Source organism: Mytilus edulis, chromosome 10 (genome assembly GCF_963676685.1).
Source record: "Mytilus edulis chromosome 10, xbMytEdul2.2, whole genome shotgun sequence".
Classification (NCBI taxonomy): Eukaryota; Metazoa; Mollusca; class Bivalvia; order Mytilida; family Mytilidae; genus Mytilus; species Mytilus edulis.
The window spans coordinates 10,557-24,926 of NC_092353.1; the positions used below are offsets into that span (position 1 = coordinate 10,557).

At 31.8% G+C, this 14,370-nt stretch overlaps 2 protein-coding genes across 2 annotated transcripts; one reads left to right on the forward strand and one right to left on the reverse strand.

Annotated features, from left to right (window-relative positions):
- Positions 1-9,390: 9,390 nt before the first annotated feature.
- LOC139492302 (myb/SANT-like DNA-binding domain-containing protein 4) lies at positions 9,391-10,688 on the forward strand. Its single transcript, XM_071280522.1, has 2 exons — positions 9,391-9,861; positions 10,275-10,688. Exons 1-2 carry the CDS (start codon positions 9,399-9,401, stop codon positions 10,634-10,636), a joined length of 825 nt encoding a protein of 274 aa, XP_071136623.1. The 5' UTR covers positions 9,391-9,398; the 3' UTR covers positions 10,637-10,688.
- A 417-nt stretch (positions 10,689-11,105) lies between these two features.
- On the reverse strand, positions 11,106-12,155 carry LOC139492127 (putative nuclease HARBI1). The gene has a single exon (XM_071280265.1). The coding sequence runs from the start codon at positions 12,153-12,155 to the stop codon at positions 11,106-11,108; it is 1,050 nt and encodes a 349-aa protein (XP_071136366.1).
- Between the last annotated feature and the right edge of the window lie 2,215 nt (positions 12,156-14,370).

Here is a 14,370-nt window from a genome sequence, read left to right on the forward strand (position 1 = left end):
TTTTATTTCTGATATTCATTTCTGATATTATATGATTGGATTAAGTAGAATGTTTGCAGATGATACATCTATTGGACATACTGCTCCAGATGAAACTACTCTCCAATCTATGATAAATATCGATCTACAAAATATTAATTCCTGGGCAAATGATTGGCTAGTTAAATTCAATGCAAATAAAACTAATATCATGTTAATTAGTAACAAAAATTCAAAAAATAACTTAGGCATATTTTTTTTAGCAGTGACTGTAAGTGGACAAAGCATGCTTATTCTTTAATAGAAAAGGTATCAAAACAATTAAATGTTCTTAGACGTTTGAAATTCCGACTAAAAAGGGTATATTTAGAAAAAATATATTTTATAACGCCTGTTCTAGAATATTCTTCTGAAGTTTGGGATAATTGCGGACAGTTGAATTCTGAAAGATTAGAAAAATTACAACTGGAAGCAGCACGTATTGTCACTGGTCTAACAAGCTATGCTAGCACTCATTCACTTTATTTAGAGACGGGATGGGAAAAATTAAAGATTAGACGGGAAGTTAAGAAATAAACTTTATTTTACAAAATTATGAAAGAGGACGCCCCAGATTACTTATTAGATTTAATACCCCCTACAGTTGCAGAAACAAACAATTACAATATACGAAGCAGTCAAAATATATACCAAACCGCTAGCAGACTGTCTCTTTATCAGAAATCATTTATTCCATCTAGTATCAAACTGTTTTTAAGTATTAGAAATGAACTTTCTTTAAATATATTTAAATTAAACATTAAACAGAAATATTATAAAAACCAATCACCCCCTACATATTTCAATATTGGCGATAGATATTTAAATGTTTTACACGCAAGATTAAGAAAAAAATGCAGTGCCCTTAACATGGATCTATATCACGCAAATATTAAACCTAACGCAATGTGTCAATGTGGTTATTTATACGAAAATGCTCAACATTATTTCCTCTCGTGTAAAAATTATACAGTTCAAAGGAATAACTTATTTTTTTGAACTTAGAAAAGAAAATATACCTACCGACTTTGAAAATTTAATGTACGGCAATGCAATGTTTAATATGAACTTAAACACGCTAATTTTTACAAAAGTGCAGAATTATATTAAAGAAACCAATCGCTTTTCATAGTTTATAGACATTATGGTTAAATATATATCAGTAATAATGTAAATACTTTTTGTTGACTTCGAAGGGAATTGTTCATTTTTTCCAAAGACATGGATCATCTATTTGATTTTATTACAAAATCCTATAAGTTGACAACAGCAATTTAATTTAATTGTTTAAAAAACAATAATAACTTACTATTTGAGTGAATATTTATTCCAAGTTTAAAACAACCTATTAGGTAGGTCTATCATAAAACATTTACGTTCAACTCGACTTTTAGGAATCGATGAACCATGTCGTTTAAATTCTTGTTAATTTCATGTCTCCATATTAATATTGTTTATGATGTTATTATTTTTTATTTTTGTTCGGTTATTTATTATTTGTATGTAATGGAGAAGACGTTCTAGGTTGCAAAACTTGTGTCTTATCCTATTGTCAATTTTTTTGGACAATAAAATATGTTTAAACTAAATAAAAAACGTCTACTTTACACAAAATAAATTAATCTGCACACAGCAGATTGATTGGTTGATTTTTTTTCTCTCGAATAGTTTGGAGTGTCTGTAAATTAATACCTTGGATCTACCTGCTACATGTTTGTGTGCCATCCATTATGTATGTCGGACAAATACTCTTTTTCTCTCTTTCGTTCTTTCTCAAATTATGGTAAAAGAAAAGTTTCAATTTCAATATACTAGTTTCATAACATGCCTATGTACCTGCCAATTCTGTTGGAGGTACGAGAAGATATATTTCATTCTGCCACACTACTTCTAAATGTAATAACCTTATTTTTCATACACATATTGCTATGTAAGTGACTAGGGGTTGTTCTACTCACAGTAGATAAAAAAAAATATCGTTAGCTATACTGAAATGTTTATGACATACGAGTATTTCTCTGATAAAACATTTTGTTAAATAAGTCGATGAGACAAAAAAAATAATTGCACGTTTTACTGAAATGTTCACGACGAACGGAATACTTTTTCTCATAAGATTTTGGTGAGAATTTTTGTTCATGTGTATATCTTCGAATCTTTTAATAGCAACGCTAGGAATTACAGATACTATCTGACTGAGGAGGATAATTAAGATCTCACTTTTGATCGCATTTTCTTTTTCAATGTATCTTGCTTTTATAAAGTGGGAGTGTGGTCATTAGTAAGTTATCTCTTTATTATAGTCCGGAGCCTTGTGAACTTATTATTTAAATAAAGGCTAGATTAACCTCAAATGTTTAAAGTGCTACTGATTAATCTATACTGGATGTCTACCAAACTTGGACAGAAGCTTGTTTGTGATCATATTAAGATAGTATCAGGAGTAAATTGTTTAAACATAATATGTATATTTTCCGTATTTTACTTATAAATGAACTCAGTCTTTTTCTGCCGGGAACCATTGCATTTACTCTGCAGTTAAATTTTTCATTTTTTTTATAACTCTCTTATATTGGGTTTGTTTGGACAGAAGCCTGTTTATGACCAAAAAATTGGATTCAGAAGTAAATTTTGTAAAAGAAAACCCATTTTTTTCCCGTATATTACTTGTACATGGACTTATATTTTCTGCCTGGAAACAACACATTCATTCTTTGATCAAAATATAGTATCCAGAAGGAAATTTTGTCGTAATTTTGTACTTTTTATTTTGTACTGTGCTTTGTATCTGTATTTTACTTATAAATGGACTTCTTTTTCTTCCAGTTAACATTACACACAGTCTGTAGTTAAAGTTTTTTAAACATTTATTAGATTCATAAACTATCAAGGAGTTTTACCTAAATTGGACAGAAGCTTCTTACAATCAAAATATAGCATCAAAGGACTATTTGTTTGATTTACAGCAGAATTAGGCGAAGCACTGAAATCTGCAAAAACCTTACGAATTAGCAAAAAATTATATTTGTTTTATATTATACAAATTCCCTAAATGTAATCAGTGAATCTGTGAAATAGATCTTTAATTATTTCGTAGATTTTGTAAAATCACTAGTCAAAATCAAGGATTTTATAAAATCACTAATCAGTTCAGTGATTTTACCAATTCCCTAAAATATCAGTGATTTTACAAATTTCCTGTAACATATAATTGAAACACATATATGTCATCTTCCTCGTTTTTTTATATATATATATATGTATATTGCTTCAAAGTTGACCGATAAATCTAAAATTTGACAGTAAACGTGTGATGTTACGGAATAAAGTAATTTGGTAAAAAGTGATATTGAGGTGCAATTTCAATTGATTGATAGATGCTTGCTCAACGTCCGATGGCAAATATTTCAGCCATTGACAGGACGATACAGTCCAAGTTGGATTGTTTTGTCTAACAAACATATTTGCTGCAGCAGTAAAGAAAGGTTAAACATTCTGCTAGTTGTGAAAATTAAAAAGAAAATCAACATCCTGATACAATACACAATCTAAATACAGTACACTCTGTACGTGTATCTGAAAATTCTGAGAAAATCGATTGACTGGCTTAAAAAAAGAGCCAATAAAAAATCACGACATATTAGAGGAAACATTCATGGTCAAAAGAAATAAGACATAGAAACAATAGTGCATCTATATATATAGCAAACGTTTTACAACGTTTAATTTTCCAAATTTGATAAAATACCAATTGATTCGTTCAGGATGTACATGTACGACAAGTATATCGATAATAATGAAGTTTAGAGGGATTCAACAATTTACAAGTTTGTCTTGGGGTTTCTTTTCAGAAAATTTGAATGTTATATCCAGATGTTTTTTTTTATGAAAATAGTGAAATAAGTTATGTAAATCTGGCATCCGCACAAATTGTCAATTAACTAGGACAAACAACTAATATGTTAAAATAAGTTCAGCAAAGTTGAAATACACCATTTCGAAGTTCTAAAGAGTTCCCTTTTAGTAAAATATAATAAAAAAAAAAAAAAAGATCTCACACGCCGTTTTTCTTTCGTAATTTTCTCTATTAACATGAAATATGATGCAGGAATTTATCATCTATGTTATTGCTATGTTATACTTTAAATTAATACTTATTTAGTAAGGTTGTTTTTTCAATTAGCTAATCTAATCAAAATGATGACAAATGCCCGATACCTGAAATATTAATGACCTTAGAACTGAAATATTTTATAGACATGATAAATGAAGTTATATGGTTTTACATAGCGAAAATGTTTTTAAGATTTGATAAAAATATTTAATTTCTGTAGTCTCTCATAATTCTTTATAGAATGGCACTTGTATTCTAATTTATAAAGTTAGGTGTTATTTAATGTATATATATTATGATGATGTATTACAAGTGGTGAGACTCCAATAAAATATTGAATTTGAATCTAAGTCTGTAACTTTGTAATTTGTAGTCATATTCCGAAACGGCATATTCAAGAAGTGGTGTTAATCAGATGTGGTGGATACTGAAAAATTCAAAATAGTTATTATTGAATTTACAATCTCAATCATTAAAACATTGTACCAACATTAAAACCTTTGATTTTTCAACTCTTTATACCCTATACCACATACTAAACTTAAAGATCGACTGAAAGAACTCGTCAGCTTATGTTTCTTTAACAAAAAGGGCACTAGACGTTTTTAAATATCTAGTTTTGGGCTAGAATTCAGGTTACTTCTGTGAAAAATCATATAGAGTCAAGGAAAAAATATACCAACGAGGATATCACTGCCTTGCTGGACTTTTTAATTGACAATATATTTGTTGAATTTGGAGGTTTGGTCTTCCAACAGACTATTGGAATCCCCATGGGCACCAATTGCGCTCCGCTACTTGCAGAATTGTTTTTATATTCCTATAGAGCAGAATTTATCCAAGGGTTTGTACAGAAAGGAGAAAAGAAATTAACCCAGTCTTTTAATTTCACCTTTCGGTATATTGATGATGTACTGTCTCTTAATAATTATAATAGATTCAGTGATCACTTACATTTAATATATCCAAGTGAACTTGAAATTAAAGATACTACCGACACAGATAAATCTGCTTTATATTTAAACCTTTTTCTCGAAATGACTACTGATGGTAGGTTGCATACCAAAATTTATGACAAACGCGATGATTTTCATTTTCCTAACGTCAACTTTCCATTTCCATGTAGCAACATCCCAGCGGCAACAGCATATGGAGTATACGTGTCTCATTTGATACGTTACTCTAGAGCTACCTCAAAGTGAGTTGATTTTGTTGAACGAGGAATACTGCTTTCTCAAAAGTTGATAAGACAGGGCTATGGATCAATCAAATTAAGGTCATCACGCAAGATATTTTACGGTCGCCATCATGACCAGATTGGCCATTATGACAAAAGTGTGTCAGAAATCATATGTGATATTCTTCCTCAGTCATAATAACCTTCCATCATTACCGAACTGAACAAAGAAATAACATGACGGGTGCCGTATACGGTGCAGGAAATGCTTACCCTTCTGGAGCACCTGATTTCACTCCAGGTTTTTAGTGGAGTTCGTGTTGTTCTTAATTATTATTTATAACTGTTGATGTAAATGTCTTTTGGTTTTGTGAGTCTTTGTTTACTCCTTGGTTTTGATTGCTATTATCTTATAGTTAATGAAAAATAAAATTTATCCATTCATTCAAATTTGGAGTACAGAAAGACAAAGCATTGTCATCTGCATATAAACTACCATTTTTAACAAAAAGTAAAATATAATTTTTAAAAATGTAAAACAACAATGGCACTACTATAGAACCCTTTGTGGATGTCAGACCAACCACACAGAACATTGTTGAATTTCATTTGCTGTTTACGGTTAGATAATTATGACTTTAATAGAGCAGCAGGGGTGTACACTATATGCTGATAATTTATATAACATGATATTGTGAGGCAGGCAGTAAAAAGCCTTAGAAAGATCCATTAATACCGCTGCAATGTATCGGTTTTTATCAAGAGCTTCACGCAAATCTTCTAACACTCTGAGAATTGTGGTCTGACATCCATGTCCACGTCTAGGCGTTTTAAGACATGCGGCAAAATTATTACTTTAATTAATTTTTGTTGACTGTTAGAATTTATAGTCAATTCGAATTAGGATATAGCGAACTTGTTTAATGACACTGACATTGATAAGCAGCAAGTATGCACTGCTATACATGTAAAACTTATGTCCGACTTCAAACAGAAATGGAATGAAGATTTGCATAAGGACAATACTAGACGAAATGGATCAGGAGGTAACAAACTACGTACATATAGAACATTTAAACAGATTGTATATATAGAACTTTACCTAGATAAACATATAATACCACCACACAGAAGAGCTTACTCTCAGTTTCGCTGTGATTTTGTCCCAATACGTGTGGAGAGAAGACGCTACGAGAGTCGTCCAATAGATCAAAGAACTTATAAAAAAGAAGATGTGGTATGATTGCCAATGAGACAACTATCCACAAAAGACCAAAATGACACAGACATGAACAACTATAGGTCACCGTACGGCCTTCAACAATGAGCAAAGCCCATACTGCATAGTCAGCTATAAAAGGCCCCGATAAGACAATGTAAAACAATTCAATCGAGAAAACTAACGGCCTTATTTATGTAAAAAAAAAAAGAACTTGTTTTGTTTGTGGCGTTAAAATTGAAACGTAGGAGCATGTATTGACTGAATGTCCGTTGTATCACGATCTTACAGACGAACTGTATACGATTTTAAACTTTGAATGAAAACGAAAATTTTAGTCTATTGCCGAATTCTAGGGAAGCGTATTAGCGCCACACATTTTAAAAAATTTTTCTTCCTATCTTTGCCTTGTAACGCAAACATTTGCATTATAACGCAAACCTTTGCGAAATAACGCAAACCTTTGCAAAATAACGCAAACATTTGCATAACAACGCAAACATTTTGATTTCAATTTTTCATCAGGTTTTGTATATATTTCCGTCTGTCATTCATTTCGGTTGTGATTTACAAGTAGATAAAAAAAACATCGTACAAGGCAAAATCATTATAAATAATTTTGGATGTAACGCGTCTTCTGATTGGCTGACGTTATTTTGTTATCAGCCCATATACATAATTAAGTCATGTGACCGTGACGTCATCAACGTTTTTTCATGATTTTCTACGATTTAAATGGAATTTAGAATTAAATTATAAGAAATGACTGTAATATTTTTTCTGTTCATTCGAAATAACATAAAAAATGTGGTGCACGTTTTTTCATGGTTTTCTACGGTTTAAAATGGAATTTAGAATTAAATTATAAAAAATTACTGTTCTATTTTTTCTGTCTATTCGAAATAACATAAAAAATGTGGTGCACACTGTAAAATAACCCGCTACGCGCGTTATTCAGTGTGCACCATATTTTTTATGTTATTTCTTCATAGAAACGTACCTAACCCGAAAAAATATTACAGTTATTCCTTAAATAATAAATATGCATAGGAATAATGGAATACTTGAAGTGCAACTATACAAAAATTAAGACTGATTTATGCATCAGAAAAGTATATACTTTAACAAGAAAATAGATATGGTATAGGCATATTTAAATTGAAAGATCAAAAATAATGTCATACAATTGTGAAACTTCCAAGTCAAATAGACAAGATAATCTTTCTGAAATGAATTATTAATAAGGAAACATTTTTTTTTTAATTTTTGATTTTTTTTACAAATCTGAGAATATACAAAATATTCTTTGATAGAAAGTAATTGCATTTTCGTTTCAATATAGTGAAGTATTTCTAAGATGCTTGGGTATCAATTTGAATTGAGACAACATGATTTTATTAATAAAACATCTTAATTATATACATTTATTGCCCAATGGAAGCTTGTTTGAATCTAACCAACTTTACACAGTTCTCAAACGAGAGCTTACTTTGGAAGTACATTTATATTCGGTTATAGCTATATTAGCAGGGTTGATTTTTTTCTTCGGTATAAGCACAATTTATTCAATTTTCTTTGTAATAGATATTCTAGAAGTAACATGGATACCCTTTTTGGGGGTCTTCATAGTTTGCTGTTCGGTGTGAGCCAAAGCTCCGTGTTCAAGACCGTACTTTGGCCTATGCTGGTTTACTTTTACGAAAACTAACTTAGATGGAGAGTTTTCTTACCGGCACTTATACCACATCTTCTTATATTATTCTGCTTATTATTAGTCAATGGTGTATTCTAATTATCCAAGCATTTAACTTTGCAATAACTACAAAGGTGATAAACCTTATCATCATATACTTAGACTAAATAACATATAACTTTTACTGTATGATAATAGCATTAAATTTACGTAAATTCCATACTTTTCAAATTGGTGCTTAGCAGGCTGATATGAAAAATTTATCACATACTTCGATTGTTATCACATGCCTTTTCGTAACGTTATCGCAAGGCAGTCCGGTGATACTCGGCATATTCCGGAAAATACACCTTAATGCTACGATTTCAGTAAAAAACATTACAAAGTAGTGTACTAAACAATTATTTGGATACTGAAAAGTATATTGTATAAAGTATTAATAAAAAACAAATAAAAAACAAACAAATTATTAAATAAATGCATTTTTTAAAAGTTTCAAACACAATTTAGAAAGTTACTTTGAAGAAGTTGACTTTTCCTAACAGTGTTCATTGTGTATATTGTGGAATTTTTTGTTGTCAATTCGTCCATATTTAAATGTTTTTCTTCTCTGTTGAGGCATATGGAAGAAAGATTACATGTCGGATGTACTAAATTGAGGATCCGACGTCCGTGAACTTCGCACTCTTTGAACTTCTGTTTGGGAACCAGGGGCCGTGTCAATGAAAGTATCCTAAGACATGTCCTAAGACATGTCTTAGGACATTGTTTAGGATGGTCTTAGGACGTGTCTGAGACATGTCTTAGGATGTAAAACAAAGCTATCTTAGGACAGTCCTAACTACGATGATCCTAAGACCATCCTAACTTAATTATTTATTCAAAAAAATATGTAGTGAATGAAATCAAATAGATTTTGAACCATTTCTTTATATATTTTTTAAGGGGGGGGGGGGGGTTATTTGTTAGAAAAGTACACAAAATTAAGGTTTTAATATATATTTATAAAACCATAATATAAACTGATATAAAAAATGAGAGAATAAAATTCTTTAAAAGATTAATATAAATTGGTTGTCTCAAAACTTTTTAGAGGCTATTGTCGTGCTGCAATTTTACTATATAAACTAGTTTTGTACTTGGGTCCACTCGATTTCGATTCGTATACTGAATCAACATGAGCAGGAAAAGGTCTCCAAATTTCACCGAAATTGAAATACAAATTATGCTGGCCGAAGTCGAAAAACATAAGGGAATACTCTTCAGCAAGCTGTCAAATGTTGCTACAAATAACATTAAGAAGAAGACATGGGATGGTATCTGTACCAAGATGAATTCTTCGAATACCCACCACAAAAGATCAGTTGAAGAAATTAGAAAGAAATGGACCACATACATGAGCAGCGCAAAACAGAAAGTGTCACACAATAGACGTGAGGCAAGAAAGACAGGCGGAGGTCCTCCCCCAGAAGAAATTTCCTCTATGGAAGATCAGGTGTTAGGAATTATTGGAGACACGCCTATAGATGGAATAGACGGAGGAATAGATACAGCCTCTTTCACAGAAACGTCGATGGATTTGTCGATGCCGTCATGTTCATCTTCAAGAAGAGGCTCCTACTCTTCAGCAGACGAATCAGGTATTTTGTTTTTTTTTCTTATAGTTCTTGGGTAAAATCGAGCGAAAAAAGGGGGGGAGGAGGTGGCAACATGATTGGTTGAACACGCATGTCTTTGCACTTTTCCGCTCGTGATATGCCTGTAATATTTGCCACTGATTGTGATCATCAATTGTGATCTTTTCTATATTTGAAGTATATCTTATAACCATCTGTTTTGGATTCAACTATTTGATAATCCACCGAAAAAAAGAGATATGGGTGTATATAGACCACAACGTTACACACACACGAGCGCACCAACTCACTCACCAGCACACACACAGTAGTCGCCAAAATATGTCCATCAACGTTTAATTTATTCTTTTCTTGCATTTTGTCGAATCAAAAGAGTGTCATTATGAATTAACTTAATGTTTAACTTTCTATTTCAGAACTATCAATCAGCGGTGCTACTAATAGAGCTACCCCTACCAGAAATATTATCACCACTGCATCAACCATGGAAGATAGTAGTACTAAGCAGCTTGTTCAAATAGAGAAAGGAAGGTTGAATATTGATAAGGAAAGACTTCAGGTAGAAAAGGATTCACTGAGACTGAAAGAAGAAAAGATGGGACTCCTGAAAGAGAGACTTGAAGTTGAAAAGGAAAGACTTCGCGTAGAAAAAGATAAGCTATCTGTTGACCGCCAACGCCTTCAGCTGGAACAAGCCAAAGAACAGTTGCGTTTGGCGCAACTTGGTATCAGTTTGCAAATTCCCGAAAACTCAGATCGAGCCAGTGATCACGAGTGATAAATAGCTTTATCAATTCTCATTCTCAATTTTATTATCTATCATATTGATTAAATGTACTTTTTGTCATAGTTCGATATTCAATACTCATATAGTTATCATTTCAGTAAATAATTTACCTTATTTCCTTTAACAACTAGAAGTATACAATGATAATCGCTATACTGGTTTGTGTCGCTCAATCGTTGCTTTTCTATTTTTTGTGTTTTGTATACTGTTATTTGTCTTGGGATATTTTCTTTTTTTCTCGTTTTTGCCATGTCTTTTGCAGTTTGTTTTCGACTTGTGAGTTTAAGTTTCCCTAAAGAATCTTTTTTCTTTCTTTTAAAACTACAATGAGTTAATTTCTTTGTACCACCAAATGAAATGTTATTAATTGGTTATATGTCTGCGAGATAGTCATCCATGTTTCAGAATACAAGAATAAATGCAATGAACAACCCATAAAAAAGGATAAGATTTGTTTTTATTAATTGTTGAATCTGTTATTTATCAATCTATTACGAATAACTGCACCGTCGTTTTGATTACCAACATATTGCTGCCCGCCAATGTTTCCTTGATCTCTTGGGTTATCGTTTCCTGGAGGCAACGGAATTCTATAGTTAATACACATGTTGTGTAAAACAACAACAGCTACAATAATGTCACAACATCTGACTGGGCTGTACAACAATGTTCCTGCAGTGGTATCGATACATCGGAACCGAGATTTCAACACACCAAAACTTCTTTCAACAGCACATCTTGTTCTCATATGACAAGCGTTGTAACGTTGGTCCTGTCTAGTTGTTGGGTTTATGACTGGTGTCAGAAGCCATGGCCGAAGTGGATATCCACTGTCCCCAAGAAGCCATCCATCGCTTATGTCCCCGTCTTCAAACATTTCACAAAGCCTTGAATTGCGCAATGCAAATGCGTCGTGTGTACTACCAGGCCACTTTGCTACAATGTTTAAAAACTTCAAGTTTGAGTCACAAACTCCCATCACATTAAGCGAGTGGTAGTTTTTTCGGTTTACGTACAAATGTTCATCAACAGGTGGACTTTTGATTCTCACATGAGTTCCATCAACAGCACCAATAACATTGGGAAAATTCGAAATTTCATAAAAACCTTGCTTTAACGCTTGTAGAGATGCTGGATCTGTGGGCATCGAAATGTACCGATTGCATACATTTTTTAAGCATTGGGTGACGTCACGTGTAATAGTAGAAACACTAGCTCTAGAAATACGATGAACATCAGCATTTACCATTTGAAAGCTCCCAGTCGCATAAAATCTTAGGGGTACCATTAATTGTAATGACACGGGAAATGCATGGGACCTTTTAGTCGGCCTAGCGAGCTGATTCTGGATCATTCCACAAAGTTCTAGAATCATTGGTCTTGAAAGTCTATATTTAAGTACAATATCAGCATCGTATAAATAGTCTAATGGATTGTCCCTGTCCCTAAACACTCTGTTTCGGCGAATATTATTCTCTCGTCGTCTTACATGCACATACGCAGCGGCCATATTTGTTGTTTTTATTTCAACTTAGGACATCATAACTCTTAGGACTATCCTAAGACCATCCTAAGACACCTATTCGTATATCCTAACTTTAGGACCAAATTTAGGACATATCTTAACTTAGGAGACTTTCGTTAACCTGACTTAGGACTAAGACGTGTCCTAAGACCATCCTAAGACACGTCCTGGTCCTAAGACCGCTTCGTTGACACGGCCCCAGGTGAAAGGATTAATATATGAATCTGTTATTTTTCTCCGGCTGATAATACATGCGATATGAAAAATGTCATGTCATAATCTGATTATATATACAGCCTTCTCTATTAATAACTGCTGTTTCCTTTGAATCTTAATTAAAAAATAAGATAAAACAAATGTTTGCATTATTACGCAAATGTTTTAGCGTTATATCGCAAACGCAAAGATAGGAAGGAAAATTAAAAAAAAATATGTGGCGCTAATACGCTTCCGTAGAATTCCTTGAAACTCTCATTTACTGTAGCGAGTGACAATATCAATGTGATACAAAAATGTGCCAAAACCGGCAAGCTTTTTTTTTGGACCGTAGAAGACGTTTTTTTAATACCTTTATTAAATAAATGTAAATATGTTTTATGATTTAAATTTGTTTTATATTAGCTTTTTGAAAATGTGTAAAAACTAGTTACTTTTTTAATCCGTCTCTAATAATTCTTTTTAAAATGGCATTCATTATTTAAAAAAGTTTACTTTTACAATTGTATTGTATTGTATTGTATTGTATTACAAATATATTGTATTGTATTGTATTGTGTATTGTATTGTATTGTGTATTGTATTGTGTATTGTATTGTGTATTGTATTGTGTATTGTATTGTGTATTGTATTGTGTATTACAAATGAGGGCCCCGCTTTCAACTTGAACACATTTGGCCATCGTATATATGCAATCAGGAACAGATGTATCCACGAAATTATAATACCACTTTATGAAATAACCTGCTTTTATAACTCATTCTGAAGTTATAACACACTTTTAATGTAATTTTATTTATAAATCAATATTTCAAAGTCACCAATATGTGCTAAGATTAAAACTTCATGAGACTTGGTATTTATGGTTTCTCTTATCAGCTTTTATGACAGTTCATACTAATGCCCATGCCTTATTTGCAACTCCATTGGGTTTTTTTTTTTAACTTTTGTGATGCACTAGAACTTGTTCTCTGACTTCTTACATCGTTGTTTTACTTTGCATCATCTAGGCCTTGTTTATTCTATTGATGCAGTGCTTAGTTGCTTTGTGTGCTCTGTTATGTCTAACACGAGCGTCCCAAACTTGTGTTGACTTAAAAGACCGTCTCAAATTACTTTGGCGAGTTCTACCGTAATAGATTTTAAACGGACACTTCCTTAGGGCCATTATTTATTTTCCTCTCATATTGTTGTAATTGTCTAACCCAGTTTACTCCTATTTTATTTTTTTTTAATTAAATGAATTCTTTCTATACACATCTTAAAATGATCAGACAAAATAAAATGAGGGGTCAATACATAAGGTCAAAAACACAATGGGTAGAAGGAGGAGAGAAACCATCAAAATATTTCATAAATTTAGAGACAAAAATTTATGTAAATAAAACAATTCCTAAATTAATTGATAAATCAGGAAATATAATTTAAAACCAAAAACGAATTCTAAACGAAGCCAATTTGTTTTACAAAAATCTATATTCCAAAAATGAGACAATAAAATCTATTAATTTGACCCATAAAGATATACCAAAATTATCTGAAAATATGAAAGTGCCCTTAGAAGGGGAAATATCATTTTTAGAGTTGACTGATGTTATTAGAAGAATGAAAAATGAGGAAAGCCCTGGTATCGGATGGATATACAAATAAATTTCTAAAAATATTTTGGATTGATATAGGTAAATTCATACATATATAAATTAAATATGGTTATAACCAAGAGGAAATGTCTATTACCCAAATGATTATAACCAAAAGGAAATGTCTATTGCCCAAATGATTATAACCAAGAGGAAATGTCTATTACCCAAATGATTATAACCAAGAGGAAATGTCTATTACCCCAAAACAAGGTATTATAACTTGCATACCAAAAGGTGACAAACCAAAACAATACAATCAGTCTTTAAAATAATATTTATTAATTAGCATCAAGTAGCATTGCAGAAAGGATGAAGTCAGTTTTAACAATCTAAATTAATAA

What these genes read in the sequence shown, in the direction of transcription:
- LOC139492302 (XM_071280522.1), top strand. Translation starts at nt 9,399, where the DNA reads ATGAGCAGGAAAAGGTCTCCAAATTTCACCGAAATTGAAATACAAATT. An exon ending in CTCTTCAGCAGACGAATCAG is followed by an intron (nt 9,862 to 10,274) that starts GTATTTTGTTTT and finishes TTTCTATTTCAG; the next exon opens with AACTATCAATCAGCGGTGCT.
- LOC139492127 (XM_071280265.1), bottom strand. Translation starts at nt 12,155, where the DNA reads ATGGCCGCTGCGTATGTGCATGTAAGACGACGAGAGAATAATATTCGC.